Source organism: Apis mellifera, linkage group LG7 (genome assembly GCF_003254395.2).
Source record: "Apis mellifera strain DH4 linkage group LG7, Amel_HAv3.1, whole genome shotgun sequence".
NCBI classification, from domain to species: domain Eukaryota; kingdom Metazoa; phylum Arthropoda; class Insecta; order Hymenoptera; family Apidae; genus Apis; species Apis mellifera.
In genome coordinates, this window is record NC_037644.1 from 10,429,014 (window position 1) to 10,446,923 (window position 17,910).

Below are 17,910 nucleotides of genomic sequence, written 5' to 3' on the forward strand. Positions count from 1 at the left end.
TCCTCGGACTTGCTTGCTTCGTTTCTTGTCGAACGCGGTAAGGCGTCCCCGAAGAATGTTTCATGCAGGATAACGAACGGTATGCTGTACAATGAATGTAATCGTGGACGAGATGATACAATTTCGAAAACAAAAATTTGATCTTTCTCGTATTATTTTAAATATTCTTATAATTATCCAATTCGAAGTTCTAAAATTGGAAGATGAAAAATTTCATTTTCGAATTTCGAATGAAAAATGACGAGTTACAATGGAAAAATTATAAATTAAAGAGACATCGAACATGAAGAGATATGCTCCATCAAACGCGAACATATTCTTCGTTTTCTTATCTCCTTCATAAATTAATCCTCGATTCGACGATCTTCCAAAGGAAAAGTATTTCGTTGTATCTCAACTCCAATGGATCCCCATCGCCGATTCGAACTGGAGGAACAAAGTAGTAGTAGTAGTTCGACGAGTGGCGAACATTGGAATTAATAACAAAGTAATTCTTTATTACGCAGGAACCACGATAAGACCGTGGCGGTATTAATAATGGCATTCGGTGCTCCTGCACCGCAGTGGATTTCATTAAAAAGCGGCCAGGCTGGTGAGAGGAGAGACAGAAATCGAGGAGAAAAACGAAGAGCGGAGGATGAAACTGGGGATGATAAGGACGGAGAGAATAGAGGTGGAGGGAGGAAGGAAGGATGGAGAGTGGTGAAACGGGAGAAAGTATAAATGAGAATACGGGGAGGAAGAAGGGGAAAAAAGTGGAGGAGGAATAAAAACGGAAAAGAGACGGAGGAGTGGAGGCCAAGGGAACCGCTGCGTAAGCCCTGGCCAGATCCGCTTAGGGGATGTAATTAAAATCGGAAAAATGTGTTTAATGAATATTCATTTGTGCCTCGATCTGCTGATATTAAACGGGCTTGGCCCGACTCGCTTCGAATATTGCCATCCGCCCCTGTGCCGACGGCACGCGGCCGATTAAAAGAAAGACGAAAAACGAGAGGGGGGTGAGGAGGAGGTAGAGGAGGTAGAGGAAAGGAGAAGAGGAAGAGGAGGCGGTGGAAGTCGGTAGGCGGCTGCAGCTGATCCGAAACCAACTGGTCATTCTTTCCTTCTTTTTTTTTTTCTTTTCTTCTCTCCTCTTCCTCTTCCTTCTTTCTTTCTTTCTCTTTTTTTTTCTCTTTTACCTCTTCCCTTTTTTCCACGAGCATTTTATCGCGGTCCACGATATTTTTGCGCGGTCTGAAAAATCTATCGGGTAGCCGGGGAAATATGGCACACGCCACCGGATGCAACGCGATAAAAATTCACGAAGCTTGAAAAACGAGGCTCGCGCGCGATTTCGCGCGTTTATGCTCGTGGATAACTGCGTTATCTCGCGTTTTGCGAGATTTATGCTCCGGGAGGGGATATCAAAATAATTGGATACCGCGAGAATTTGTTATCTATAAACAGCCCTTGAACGTTTCCATCTCCTTTCTTTCTCTCTCTCTCTCTCTCTCTCTCTCTCTCTCTCTCGCTCTCTTTATACCGATAATACCGAGGATCATTTTTTTTCCATCGTGTAATTTATTTTTACAAGTCGAATTGATTCCTCGGCCACATTTTCGTGCCCGAAAAATCGACGATACAAATCGGATTGGGATAAATTGCGAAATTCGCAATGGAACCGCGATAATACGAATCGATACCTGGTTAAATTATCGAATGGGCGAGAGAAAGACGAGCGATGTTTGTAAATAATCGAAATCTCCGGCGAGATACATACAGGATTCTAGTGATTTAGGGATTGAAGATTCGAAAGTTCGATCTCTCAAAATCTCATTTCTCAGATTTTAATATTCGCTGCTCTCCCAAGTAACCACCCCCCGCACCGGGAGACAAAGAGGAGTTGTTTCTTTGATCTTCCCGCCGATGCGGAACTGAACATTCGACGGAGTAAGCTTTGAGCCGACTTTGAGATTCCAATCATATCCCAGACTCCTCGATATATATATATATATATACATATAGTATTGGAATTATACGAAAATACCTTACATCCATCGAATCTAGCAATATCATTTTTAACATGTTAAAAAAATTTTGAAGGAATTTAGAATTTTCTCTTCGAAATAAGACGGCTAATTTTTTTGCCTGCCGCAAATATCGAAAGGAAAGATACTAGAAAAAATTGGATTCGATAAAAAAAAAAAATAAAGATCCTTCAATTTTTATTACGAATTCTTTCGAATATTAAAAAAAAAAGAAAGAAAGAGAGAGAGAGAAGACATTCACAAGAGGCTCGAAAGAGAATTTTCCCGGAGAAAAATTGTCTCTAATCTTTTTAAAGGCGAGAAAAAGATATTATGCGAGAAGAAGGTCTCACGTACAGATCACCCACAGGTTCCCTTCTTGCGTTGTTGCCCTTCCTATTCGTCGTTTCATTTTAGGGGAGATGCGATTTCGAGCGCATAAATCGCCAGCAGCCAGGAACAGAAAACATTCTCGGCCACCTTCTCTTCTTTATCTATCTACTCCTCTTCTTCGCCGCCCGCTCCTCTCTTCTTCGTCTTCTTCGAGGGTTCTGCCTACCCCCTTGCCCCGCTTTTTCTTGCCCAGAGGGTGCTAGAGGCGCAGAGGTGGGCGAAACTTTCGAACGAATTTGCATGTCGCTCTCCTAACGATTTCCTTCTTTCCTCCGTGGGAGAGAGAACTCGGGCTTCATCTCGTTCATCGATAAAAGAAATGACGTTGAATAAGGTATCCCCCTTCCTCCCCCTCCCCCCCCCCTCCCTCCTCCTATTTTTGTGCGAGATATTCGCGATAACGTGACGGGATTCACCCCCAAATATATATTTTCGAGGATGGGCTCATCTTGACACGAAGATTGGTCCTCTCTTCCTCCACGTCCAAAACCACGAGGTACAACGATACTTTTTTTTAACAAGGATGCTGTGCAATCTCTTGAATATTCAAGATTGCGAGAGAGGTGAAAATGAAATATCCGCCAATTTTTAAAAAATATATATCAAAAGAAATGTTAAAACAACGAGAAACGATAAAACATTTATATAAAACTTTTATGGGATGGTGTCGAAGAGTTATTATTATTGTTTGCAACAAACGTTGAAATATATATTTGGTAATAGAACGAATAAAAGATTATGATTATCGGATTATCTTTAATTTTCGGATGGATCAAAATTTAACTATTAAATGTCATCATCCTGCTCCATATATAATTGATCTCCTCTTATCAAGTAAGTTGAAATATATATTTAGTAATAAAACGTACAAGATTATCGGATTTTTGGATGGACGCCATATATAATGCATCTTTTTTAATCAAATAAATTTAACAAAGCTCTCAATTGTAACTACACTTCACAATACGTTTACGTTTCTCTCTTAAAACTTGTGTTAAATTTTTCCATCGATCCTACGAATCAAATCGAACACTACAACGTTAAACAACAACAGCAACTATAACCACATTGTTAAACCGCATCGACAATCTCACAGCTTGTTGACAGAGTCGGAGTCTCGCAGTGCTTATAGATACCATTTGCGTTTCCTTTTTTCCTTTTTTTCTTTTTTTTTTTTTTTCCCCTCTTCCTTTCGACCGACAGCCCCTCTGGATCCCCTCTAGGTGCGTTTATCTTCCATACCCTATTGATCCGTAAGTGATGGTGCTCCGGAAGGTGGAGGGTGTCCCCTGACGGGGGTGGATTGGTTCCAGGGCTGGGTAAGGGCGGTAGGTGGTTTTCACCGTGAAGGGAACGAGGAGGTCGAACTCGTACTCGTACGATTAGATCGGGAGAAAGAGAGGGGGGGGAGGAGGAGAGAAAGAAGATGAGATAAAGAGGAAGAGGAAAGAGAGAGAGAGAGATGTCTCTAAAAAACGGGCTCGCGGAATGAAATAATAATATTAAGATGGATAGGGGCGAGGGTGCAAGTTCTTCTGTAGGTGACGAGGAAAGGAGAGAGGGGATGGGTGACAGAGGCTGACAGTGACGCAAGAAGCTTTTTCATCATTTTCAAACCGCCCTGGTCTAACCTCACCCTTGAAACGGTCCCAAGCAAATCCATACGCGGCTCTGCTTTCTCTCTTTTCCCTCCCTCTCCTTCTCCTTCCTTTCCTTTCCTTTCCTCCCCTTCTTTCTCTCGAGACGTGCTCCCTATATCGCGAGGGATGAAAGCCCGGCTAACCAGGTAGACTCCCGTTTCAACTCGCGTGTTTAATATCGACGTTGTTTTTTATCGCGAACGTTCTCCATCCATCCACGACGCGAATACGACAAAAATATTAGTCGAACGATTCAATCGATTGTTTTTTTTTTTTCTTCTCTCTTTTTCTCTCTCTCTTTCTTTCGTCGTTCGTTAATAAATGAAATACGAAACGGAAGGGATCGATCTTGAATTTTAATACGAGGAATATCTTTTGTGCTTATTTTCCTTATTTTTATAAATTGCAATGGTGATAATATCGTAATGGATGTATTTCTTTTTTTTAAATATTCACTATTTAAAAAGTATCCAAGGTATCTTTGTTTTCCATACACGAATAATAAAAATATTGATTTATATAATAATTTGATTTTTTATCGTTGATAAAATGAATTGAATTTTGAATATCGAATAAGAATATTTATGATTATACCTCGATATTTTTCTATTCCTCCTCTAAATTGTAATCGTATTATGTTTTAATCAGATTTGAAATACAACATTTTTGTCGCGCATAGAACGAAACACCACGTTCGAAATGTTCCCTATTTAAGGACACAAACTTCTTGAAGCGTCTGACCACTCTCCACCAGCCCTGCGCCCTACAAACAGGGGTGGAGATGACGAAGTGCCCCAATGCTCCAGATCCCCCATAACATGGCCATCGACGCAACAGCGGCCATCTTTGCAAATAACAAACACATTTCGAATATTTCTCAACAATCTCAATGATTGATAAACACGTTTTTTTTTTTTTTAAATTAACTTTACTCTTTTCACCTTTTCCTTTCCTTTCTTTTTCTTTTTCTTTCTCTACTTCACGTATTATCGTATAAATATCGTTAAAAATTTTATATATACGTTAATACAAAAATATATCACACCCGATGAAATAGTTGTGCATTCTTTATTTTCACGGCGATTAAGAGGGAACAGGTTTACCGAACGCGAGTTGCTCGAAAACTGGTCGCTCGGGGCCCAACCTCGTGGAACCATTGGACCAGACTCGTGCAAATCTGCAACGAGAGGGGGTAAGATCATTCCGGTTCTCGATTCTCAAGATCCCACGAATCTTGATTCCTTTCCGGCCCGTGTCCTTGCACAGACCACGTGGAGTCGCGCAAAAACTCCTTTGTGAACACTGGATAAAACCTACGACTCGGTAAAAGAAAGAAAGAAAGAAAGAAAAAACTCCATATTCATCCTACCATTCACTTTTACCCTTGTAATCTTATTTTGTTTAAACAATGAAAAGGAAATGGTGATTTTTTTAAAAGAAATATTCCTTTATTACAGATCTCTTCTAATTTCTATCGAATCTTCTTGGAACTTCCACTATTCCATTTTTCAAAAACGATATTCGCGAAACAATTTTTGTACGCGTCTCAAAAAATCTGATATTTTGACACGCGATCCTAAAACAGTGATTAACTCAACATCGAGAAAATATAAAAAAAACTTTAGATCTTAGAATTATATATAATAATAACTTAGAATTTTAACTTTAGATCGATGTAAATTTCAACAAATCAAAATAACGTCATCAACTTCTCACTCGTTCCCACAAACCACGTCCATCTATTATTCCCCTCCTCTCTTTTAACTTATTAATTAGATCCTCCTTTCCCGATTAATTCTCACAGGAACTTCACTCGGACAATTCCCTCCATGACTCGCGGATCGAAAGCAAGGAAAGTTCTTCCGTTTCCATAAGCAACGAGGATCGCCACGTTTGTTATCTGGCCGAGAGGATCGCGTAGTAAAGAGACAAAAGGAGCGAAGAAACGGGCGGAAACGCTTCTCGAATACGCGGCGGATGACTGAAAGTATTGGAGCAGGTTTGAGAGCGCAAAGGGCCCCCACCGGGCCCCCTTCTCCCCACCTCCTCGCAGCGCTAGGAGCGCGAGGGCCCTCCGGATCCATGCCCAGTTTTTATCGCGCCGCTTTGTTCTAGTCCCACGGCGCGACCCTTTGCCCGTACGCACATCGCATCACAATGTGTCGTTTTTTCTTGTTCCGGGGCCGGTTCGCGTAATGGGCCCTTTGCACGGCCACCTTCAGCCCTCCTTCTCCTCCAGGGACGTGATTCAAGGGGCCCATCTGCCGTCTCCGTTTTTAATTCTTCGAGTCGCGATTTCAACGAGATCGATATTGATTGTCGTTGATTTTGTAACTCTTTGAGCTTGAGTTTATGAATCAATGATTGAGGAAAGATATTTAATTGTATCGAGTGATAATTGAATAAGATTGTTAAGATTAAGAATGTTTTGATTCAGAGAATTAAAGAAAAGGTTTATGTGATTTATTTTAATGGGTTTAGATCAAGTAATTTCAATTTGTTCGTTGTGGTATTGGTTCAAAAAACAATGACGTAAAAATTTGTGAGAAATTAACTTGAATAATTGTATTATTTATGAACTGGACTAATTTCAAAAATATTTGTGTAATTGCTTTCTAAATCGGTATAAATAATATTGTGACTATTCTGAATATTGTAATTTTATTTATTAATTATTTATTAATATTGTGTGATTAATATTCATGTTTTAATTGTACTTTAAACTATCAAATTAAGAACTGAAGTCCATATATATATATGTATCTATAATATTTTCATCTGAAATTATCAAGTTCTAAATTAGACGAAAATTTCTCATGAAGCCTCGATTAACCAAAAATCAGCTACGTCCCTGAATACTCTTTATTACATTTGCATACCCATAGCCTGAGAATCTAGACCCATCTACGAAAGAAGAACGGAAGACGTGCCCCTTCGTACAAATTATACTAGTTCCCCTTCCTCTACTTTACTCGTTATTTTTCTTCCTCTCTATTTCTTCTTTTTTCTTTTCTTTATTTTCCATGACTCACACGGATACGCATACGAGCATCGTTTTTCATATGCGGGCCGGTTAATTCGTGCGAGATCACGTCGCCATCCGATGATCTACTATATATCGAATAAACACGAGGGTGGAAGACGCGTTGTGGAATATCTTGAATACCCTCTGTTCCATATTTCTTCTTTTTTTTTTTTTTATACTGACGAATGACACGAATTTTAAATTTTTCTTTTCGAATAAGCGTACGATTAAATTGATTCAGACTATTTTATTTAATAAATTATCACGTAAAAAAAATGTACTTTCATCGTCAACTAAATATTTATCATTATAATTTTTTAAACACAAGGAAGATTTCCAAAAATTCATACATCTAAAAAAATATGTGCATAATATACAAAGCAAGAGGAGTCTTTTCTAAAAAACAATCCACTGGCGAAAAATTATAATTCAAGTATATCTATTTATCGGGCACCGAAGCAAGTAAGCAAAAAAAAAAAAAAAGTAAAGAATCGTTTTGCATAATATCAGACTTACAAAGCGGGATATTTACGATGAAAGTCTCGTACAGGTGATGCAATTCAGGGAACACGTTACGTCGACGTAACGTCGTTAACTTAATAATTGACCGTAACTACTCGCCTCGGCCGCGAAAATTCCGAGAGGCAGGCTTGAATGAAAAAGAAAAAGAAGGATGGAAGGAAAGAGAAGAAAAAGGGAGAAGAGAATTAAAATAAGAGAGAGAGAGAGAAGACAATAAGATAACAAAGAGAACAAGGAGGAAAAAAAGAGGAGAGAAGGAACTATTAACCGATGGTCAGCCGTTTTTAGGAACTTACGTTTTTCCCCAGAGGCGGTGCGGCGGGATATTTAGCATATTAAAGAAACCACCCGCGGGGCGGCCGGTTCCGTGGAGTATTCATTTAAAAACGAGTTCGAGGATGCAGCTTTCGAGCGCGCAAAAAAGAAAAAAAGAAAAAAAAAAAAAGTAAGTTAATTGAGCCGAGCCGAATCGATGAGATGTTAATAAGCGCTCGATTTCCGCACCATGGATCGTGCGGATCCTAAAATTCCTCCCCAAAGGTGGAATGATGGCGACAATGAGTCGAGGAAAAGGCGAAATCGTTGTGTCGCGACCAAAAAAAAAAAAAAAAAAAAAAAGAAAAAATTCGAAGGAAAAGGAGGATGAAGGAGGGAAGGAGAAGTTGGTTAACTCCACCCCTTTCGTCCACTCGCCGCGATCCTCCTCGATCCAAGGATAATTGCATTAATTTATTCCCGATCCGGCGCAGAAATTCCAGATCCTTCGGGCTAATTACGTTATTAAACGACCCCGCGCCTCCTTCCTCCTCCAGGATTACGAGTCTCTCGATAAAATTCCTCGGGGAGAGGAGGAGGACCACCACCTCCCTCCCTCCCTCGACCGGTTCATCGACTTTCGTTCCTTCTTGCCACTGTTAAATTGCAATTTATACGAGTCGCGGCCGCGCGTGGATGCACGTGGAAGGGGATGGAGGAGGGGAGGGGAGGGTAGAGTGGAGAGTTCTTAAAAAAAATTATTACCACCCGACTCCCCGACGGTATTCAACCGCGATCGATCGACGATGGGGACGATGAGTGACAAAGGGAAAAGTTCGTTAAGCCGTTCCAACGAATTGTCGATCGTGCTCGCAATTAAGACCACCATCGAGAGTTATACTCGCTTCGATTTTCGTTTCGAGTTCCGGCCACTACCACTATTAACCGCTACGACACATCCTTGCGTGCCAGACCTTTTCACATCCTTCCCCCCTCTGCCTTCCTCTTGGAAGGTTATGACAGTCGATCCATTTTTGTTTCCTCCGTGGCCACATAGAAATATAGGCTAAGACAGCTGATGCACGGATGCGATATCATTTACATAAAAGGCCCTGATTTAAGGCACCGCCTCGGGATCAGGATGTTGCTTCGTCGTGAAGACAGGCAGGCACTCTTGTGCCGCATGAAATTTATAATTAGTAGGGGCTGGATCTATGCAAATTATCCTGACAATAACAGCGACCATGTGACGATCTATCCTTGTAATCGTATCGTGTTACTCGTGTCTCTCTCTATCTTTCTTGTCTGCGTTGAATATAATGCAAATGTTCACGGTGAAGAAGAGATAATCTCTCTGTCACCGATATCTTGTGATGTTTATTGATTAGGAACTCGAATCGTGAGAATTCTTCTGTTAAATTCCTTTGATTATTGTATGATAGAACATCTGGGAGAATGTTAATTGAGAGAAAGATCGTGTTTCGAATTTTCAAATTCGTATTAATTATATCTTTGTACGTTTATTTAAATTTCTTCTAAACGTAAAATATCAATTAGCTGGATAAAAGAATTCATACAAGGAGATTATAAAAAATTAATCGATCATTTACCCTAAAACTTGTGCTCCAGGGATAATCCTGTTCTATTTCTTATCACTTTCACCCTCTTTCTTCTCTTCTCCGTTCTTAATATTAATTTCTCTCGGTGGTTAAATTATCAACGAATTATTACTCTTGGAGAAGGGGGTTGATCCCTCGAGCGAGATTTCATGCAAATAAACATGCTAGTTACGTTCGAATTCGTGGATGAAAGGAAACGTGAGCGAGCGGCGAAACACGAAAATAAATCTTTAATACCGTCTGCATTCAATTATCGTTGGCAGAGAGAAGGAACCAGGGGCGAGAGAGGAAGAGAGAGAAAAAACAAGAAGAAAGGCGCATACGTCAAAATGAAAACCCGGGCCTTTCGAATTTCTAATGAAGTGTGTGAACTTCAACCCGTTTCCTAGGCGTAACCTAATTAAATCGTGAACGTGTATGCAAATTTTCGCGCAGCGGGACACGCGGGGAGAACCAGCCTCCCTTTTCTTCCTCTCTCTCTCTCTCTCTCACCCTCTCCCTCCTCGTGCACGGGGGTTTCGTACGACTTCGATTTTGCGCGACACGTATTCTCAGTCAATGTCGAATCGACCGTTAATTAATTAATTTCACGGTGGGGAGGGATCCAACGGTGGTTTACATTCCGTTATATAAGATTCAAATTTTCAATAGTAACTACGAAAGGAAACGAATTTCGGCTAATTAATTCTCGTTTTGAACGAATAATTTATTTTTCTCTCTTATTCTTATTCATTGCGTTTCGAGAATATATTATTGTTAATTTTTTAAATATTTAAAAATTCCTCTTATTTAGTGAAATAGCAGTTTAATAAAAATATTTATAGTAATATTTTTAATTTAAAATTCTTGATGAGGATTTAATTTAATTTCATTTCCAATAATTTATACTCTTAATGATCACATCTGTGTCAACATGATTTCAATTATTTAAAAAAAAAAAAGGAAATATAGAAAAATGTAGGAACCTGTGTTTGATGAATGATTTCTTTAACACGGCACATCAAAGTGCAACCTGCGCGTCCCACAACGTAGCTGAATGCATCGTTTATCGACAATGGTGTCGATGGTTCGATGGGGATGAATATCTATTGATTGGCAAAGCCACCCCTCAGAATCGCCTCGATATATAGGCGTATACCTGCCTCAACCCCAAATATGTTGGTGCTACCTGCGAGTATGCAGCAAATTGTCCTGTTTTCAGGGCCACGTGCCACGAGTCAGGTACATCCATGGTATCGTTGTCCTTTTCAATTTTCACAATCGATACGGATAATAAGCATTAAAATCTTCAAAAAAGAAAAATTAATCAAACCTACAAGCAAGTGTGAGTATCATTATCGGTATCAGTCGAGAGAAATTAATAATATTCAACTACTGTGAAATATATAGAAGAAGAAATGAAAATGAATCCTTTTGCATTCCATTTTTATTAATTGTTAAATAATTAGAAAGTATCTACAGTAATATTGTGTCTTCATATTATAAAAAAAAGTATCTTTGTTGATAATTGGTAAGAATAATTGGAAAGAATTTTGTTCACAGTCTCGAAAAAAATTTACTCTCAAAAGGGTTAAAAGTGTCAAGAAAAGGGGAGAATAGGATCGCGATAATTTAGAAAGTTATACTTAAATTTATGACTTAAACGAAGGTTGGTACGAATTGTTGATCGTAAATTATAGAGCGATTTGTTATTCACCGATCTCGAGAGAATTCGAGAATGGTTTCTCGCGTTTGGGATGGCGATAATTATCTTATATTCTATCCGAATCACTGTGATTAGTGTAATAAAGATGATAGTAGAAAATTGCCGAGGGGAAATAATCTACTCAAATATCTCATTAAATTTGGGAAGATGATCTAGAAACCCGGAGGTTAACTCGGCAATGATCGTGTATATCAGAAATCGCGTTATTAATCCAAAAAGCCAAGCAATAATTCGAAAGATTATACATTCACGCTTCCCTACCTACGCATTATCAAGATCGTTTTAAATAATTAACCATTTTTCAATGAACTCACCGCATATTATCATAAAAATTTTCTATATCTCTCTATTATTCTCAAATAAAATTCTCATAAATTCTTCTAAATAGAATTATCGATGTATATTTCAATCTGAAATTAAACAATTTCTTAATTTCTTATCTTTTTTTTTATATCAAAATTGTTTAACTTTTCTCCATTTTCAATGAACTCACCGCATATTATCATAAAAATTTTCTATATCTCTCTATTTATTCTCAAATAAAATTCTCGTAAATTCTTTAAAAATTAAAATTCAATTTCTTAATTTCTTATCTTTTTTTTTATATCAAAATTGTTTAACTTTTCTCTATCCTTTCGTATACTTTCGTATACATACCTTATACATTGTCTGCGTTTTCAATAAGTGCATACATATTATAATTACAAAGCAAAGCTTTGAATATAACGGCCACGTTTTAAATATCCACGTGATGAGCTTTTACCTCCGATCACACGCATGATCGCAGCTAGATCCACATCCATTAAAAATTGGTAACTCGATATCGGGGGGGGGGGGGTTATTGTCCTAACGTTCTCGACGCACATGCCTAGTAGAAAGTTTGCTCGGTTATGCAAGAGACCCGAAGAAAGCGATACATTTATTATGCATATCTAAACAATATCCTGGACGGGTTTCCCCGTGAACGGTGTTTGTTCATGCGCACAATTTCGTATCGCGTTCAATCTTCCATCCCGGAACATGAAAAGTTCTACTTAACGTGCCTTCCTCTATATTTTCTCAGGCAAAATGTTATTTGCGCTTATATCCATTCAGATGGTGGAATAATAATTCTGGATAGAGCTTGTGAATAAAATTTAAAAGTTGTCGATAAATTGATTCGGATTCTCTTTATTTTCATTAAAAAAAATAGATAATTATACGGTATATAATTGATTTTCTGAAATAATTTCGCGAACGAATTATAATACGATATATAAAACGGTGAGTGAAATGTGTCGCGTTAAAAAGCAACGCGTGTAACGAATTTTTTTTAATCTATAATTCATCTTGTTGATCAGATATATTGCATTTATCAGGAACAATTTATCATTATATCTTTTATCTAACATGCTCACTGCGTGTCACTGTGCAAATAACGTATTGGTTCTTTAAACGCAACGTTACTTGCCCGGATCTATTTAACGTGGCGCGAGCAATATTTTTAATTTTCCCCACGACGATTTTCATCGAACGATTAATAAATACAACTCATTATGTATGCAGAAATAAGCGCGTGCCGATTCGTATTTCTCTTTATTAATAAAAGATTAACAAGTACCCGCAAACAATTTCAAATTTCAAATTGAAATTCGATTCGTTCATCTTACCAATTTTCTATCGAATCGAATATTTAATTCGTCTCGTCTCGCAGAATACAAAACGACATTTCGAACGAAAAAAACAATTTCCATCCCCTTGTCACCCATCCAGCATCGAAATTCCAAGCTAAGAACGTGATGAATTCGTGCTATCGATTACTCCTATATAATCGTACCAACGTTTCCAAACGTTTGCCAAACCGTGGAATGGAAAAAGAAGATGTCGAAAGAAGGAAGAGGAACGAAGAAGAGGGGAGGTCTCCCTCCCCTTCGGGTATATCCGGGATACAGCTCCTCTCCTGTCAGTCGTATGTCAACCCTCGTTGTTTTTTTGCCGCGCTCTTAATAATTGATCATCTGATTACGATACATTATACCCTCTCCCCTCTCTTTTTTTTTCTTCACTTTGGTAGAGAGAGAGAGAAGGAGTGTATTATTCGTGCATCCGAGGGAAACGGAGAGCGAACAGAGAGAGGGAAACTTTTTTTTCTTTGCCGTCGCATGGCCGAGGGACGACCATTTGCATATAGGTCTCCCCCCCCCCCTCCATCCTTATCGACAAATACACCGGGGGCGCCCCTCGTAATGAGGGACCCCCACCACTCTCCCTTCTCCTTTATTTTTTCCAACGTGGACCGCCATTGTCCGTTAACTCGTTCGACGTGGACCAGCTTCTGTATCTCTCCCTTCCTTCCTCCCGTCGTTATCCTCTTCATCTTTTCCACCGACCTTTGTGCCTTTCGTTCACCCTGCGTGCGTTACGAAAAGCTACACACTCGATGCTCCGTCTGTCGCTCCGTGTGTGTGTCGAACGATATATTTCGGGGATGGGAACTCATTTCGGTGTTGGTAAGGAGAGGGAAAAAGGAGAGAAAAAAAAAAAAAAAGAAAAAAAAAGGAGAGGGGGGGAAAAAAAAAAGAAAATAGTGACAGGGAATAAGAGAACCGGTTACACGTTGAAAAATATGAATCGTAGAGATGGAAGCGTGAAAAAAGCGTTGGAAGGACACTCTTTAACTGCATCTGCTTTTTTCGAGATACGAATAATAGGGAAAAAAAATTAATGAACGTGGAGGGAAGAATAGATAGAACGTTTACGTTGTGGCGCAATGAGAGACGACTTAGAAAAGTTGAGTTTAATTTTAAATGGTGCTTGTAGTTTTGACGATTGTGTGATAATTTAATTTTTTTATTAGCATGCAAAGATTCATTGAAAATTGTAGCTTAAACTAAAAGAAGATGATTCTTTTGTCTCTGAGAAAATTATTTATGAAAATTGTCTCTCCTTCGATTTGAATCATGTTCCATTTTCCATATAATCTCTACACAGAATAAGAAAAACGATATTTTCAGAAAAAAAGAGAGAATGTAAATATCTGTAACAAATTTGAATCATGGTCGAAGAATCGTGTGAAAGAAATAGACGTTGGATAAAAAAATTATCGAATTAGTTCCCATCAGTTTTGCGGATACCGGGTCACGGAAGAAAGTAGAAGGGACCGGTTTCATAGCCTCAAGAGGCCGATCGTTACCAACTTCGTTACACAACTGTTAGGATAATCTGCGGCAAGAATCGTGAGCCGTGATACACGTACGCGTTGTATGTATGTAGGTTGTGTCCGGCGCAGGGGTGAGGGCAGGTGCACTTTCCGAGAGAATAATTAATATTCAGCGAGGAAAAAGTGGGCGATGGTCTTCTCTTTACGAACAGTTAGCGCGTTAGCAAACGGGGAACACACATCGCTTCTAGACACGCAGCTGGTCCTCTCCGGGGGAAAAGACTTTCGGGGCCCAATTATGTTCGTCGTTGTCGATCGTACCTCCACGCGCCCGTAATTGTTTCACGTTTGATCTGCCATACCTGGGCGCCCCGAAATTTCCGTGGGACCGATTTTATCTTCCGCGTTCTTCCTGCAACTTTTGAATTTCTTGCCGCGACAATGATCTCTCGCGTGATCAAAAACTGTGCGATACGAAATGTTTCTTTCTTTCGAGTATGATAAAAATATAATATATAATTCTACGATGCGAAATTTAGAAACCTAATTTTAAATTCTTTTTATTTTACCCAAAAAGAAATTTAGCAGATCGATATGAAAACTTACATTACATTGTGAGATAGAATTATGATTTTTAGAAGAATAAAATGAGAATTCGAATGGAGGAATGATAGATTATTGGCTAAAAATCGATAGAATTTAATCGATGAGGAATTTCCAACGATAATCGAAAAACTGCGTGCCAAGAGTGGAAACGACGATTTCGCGAATAAATCGTAATCCACTAACATAGATATCGGCAATCTTGGAATGAAATCTCGGTAGCCTTGATAACGGAAGCGTGTAGACCCGGGCCGTAGGACGAATTGCAGCTGCAGAAAACGAGGAAAACTTATGATCAGATAAGAGAGGGAGAGGGCCGTTATAAAAGAGTTAGAGAAAAAGAGATAGTTGGCGAGGGGGGCGGGGAGGAAGCGGAGTACAAATTACGACCACCCGGAAACTGGTGGTCTCGTGGCCGTGTTAACTTTCGTCGCGTGCCTTCGGGAAATGCCTCAACTTTTGCAGCCACGTGTTATCGTCCTGGCATTATAAACTTTCCATTGCCCGCCCTTTCCCCTTCTCTCTCTCTCTCTCTCTCTCTCTTTCCATTTTCCCTTTTCTCGTTCGCCTTCATTATTTACGACGCGTTAACGAAATTTACCAGCCTGCCCTTGTACTGGATTCTAGAATTTTGTGACTCGGTCGAACTTGGTCGAATCTTGGTACAACTTTCTCTTACGCGTTTCCATATTTTTGTTTCTTTAATTTTTGTTTAAGTTTTGATGATAATGATAATGGTGTGATGAATATGATGAAGAATTGATAAGAATAAATTGCAAAAAGCAAAAGAAAATGATTTAAGATAAAGTAATGTTGGAAAAAAATATATATATAAATTTCGAATAATGCTAATAGAAAAAAACTGAATGTAATATGAGTGATTATTATTGTAGAATGGTATTAATTTGTATTATTATTTTATTGTTTCAGATACGAGGCTGTAGAACTGATATATAGGGAGCTGACCAGCGTTTACAAGCAATCGGAAATTGATTGGAAAATGATACACGATGCAGGATGCACCAGAGACGATACAGATTTGCCACACCACGTCACTAAGCCGAATGATCTCGATCGATTGATCAGCGGAACGTTTAGATCCTTTTTAGCTGCCTTGCCTGCTCCTCCCACGATCGTAACGATTGCGAGGTAATATATCTAATTTTTTTAATTTTTTATCTCGATAACTATTCTGACAAAATCTTTCTTTTATGGAAATTTAAATTCGCAATATTACGGAATAATATTTTTCCAAAACTTTGCGTTTTTTTCACATTCTGACGAATCGTATCGTTTTACAAAAATATTATTTTCCACAATTCTAATCGATCATGCAAAGCACAAAAAAATATTATTATACGAAAATTTAATTCAAATCTTCTGTCATGACACGTTCGAAAATATTTTATACGAAATTTAAGAAAATAAAGGAGAGACCATCCCCCTCCGAAAGGAATGGATGCTAATAAAAATATCCGTCGATAAAAATCCAGCCGCGAAACGTTTTTAAAGCTCGTCAAATTGAATTCCAAGGCTGTCCGCCTCTATCTTCGATAGAGAGCGGAGGCAGGGTCGCAGATGGCGTGGAAGAAGATGCTGGGAGGGCTGGAAATAGAGAAAAAGGGAGGATCGTAAGGGGTGGTATGGTTGGGCCGGGCGAGGGGTGGGTTCATGGACGTTCGGCTACCATCAAGCCCCACCCCTCCATGTGGGCCAGGGGTTGCCTCGTAAGGGGTGCACGGAATCAAATCCCGACCTTTCGGCACTCGTTGTCAGATGTCTCTGTCTTCGATGTCCCGCGACAGATGCTAATTATTCCTTTATCTCTGTTCCACGCTCTAGTTGGCCGGATGATTAAGGCGAGATACGGTAATCCGTTTCTCAATTTTCCCCCGGATCCTCGTAATAAACACGCCACGCCACGAGAAATTGTGATTTATGAAACACATACGCGGCAGACGCGACGAGATCTACTAATGAGATCACGTCTGCCGAGAGAGGAAATCTTTCCACGCTTGTACTCGAGGTTGTGCTCGTCGAGAATCGAGTGACGAATTCTTTGAAATTTATATAGCTTTGTGATGCTTGTAATATCGACGTGATATTTTTTATAAATCGAGCTATGATTGCAAATGTGTTTAGGATATTATAAGATAATAATGAGAGAATTTTTATACGAGCGTATAATAATTGATTATGTTGATATAATTGATTTCATGGATATTTTTATAATTGATCTAAATATATAATATGTCATTGTTATATAAGTTTAAATATCAATTCAATCAATGGATATTAAAAAATTAAATTTTATATGCAATGGAATTCAAAAAAAATGATTGCATATCAAACAATTTCTCATTTAATAATACGTTATATAAAAAAGACTCTTTTTCCTATTAAAATAATTTCATTCCAATATGCGTGATATTTCAAAAATCATTTTAAATTTAAATCTCGTAAAGATCTATCATATCTATCGTAAATCATATATGACTTGGATATTAATTTTATATAATGGATATAATTTGGATATAATTTAGTTTATGCAAAAAAAAAAAAAGAGCAGAAATATTTACTACTATCAAAAAGAAGACAAGATAAAATCGTCGATTCATCTCGTGAAACGTTTAACAGAAATTATGCAATGGAAACGCGGATGGATATAATAGAATGATCCGTAAATGGTTGATTTGGCGCCATCTCGTGATAAAATTAGGGAAATAGTATTCGGACTTCCGGCGGTGGCAGAAAAAAAATCGATTTCATCCCACTTGCAGCCCTCGACGACCCTTTGCTCTCCACCCCCAGCACCCCTCACTTCCGGGAAAGACGCGGAAACGCCGCCGGATGTCGCCTCTGGACGACATCCGAGGTTCTCTTTCAGTTTGCCAGACGGCGATTAAACAGAAACAAAAAGTGAAAACGAATTTAACGAGCAAGAATAAACTATTTACCATGGAAAAATATAAATTTCTCTCTACTTCGAACTTTGTTGAA

At 38.7% G+C, this 17,910-nt stretch overlaps 1 protein-coding gene and 1 long non-coding RNA gene across 2 annotated transcripts in view; one reads left to right on the forward strand and one right to left on the reverse strand.

The window, feature by feature from the left end:
- Window positions 1-17,910, forward strand: part of LOC725329 (UPF0489 protein C5orf22 homolog) — a 788,097-nt gene that overhangs the window by 769,645 nt on the left and 542 nt on the right. The window contains exon 7 of the mRNA XM_001121189.5: window positions 15,841-16,059. Within this exon, the coding sequence (XP_001121189.3) occupies window positions 15,841-16,059 (219 nt within the window). The remainder of the gene's footprint in view (window positions 1-15,840; window positions 16,060-17,910) is intronic.
- The window catches only part of LOC107964726, an 88,103-nt gene that overhangs the window by 32,299 nt on the left and 37,894 nt on the right, over window positions 1-17,910 (reverse strand). The window lies entirely within an intron of this gene.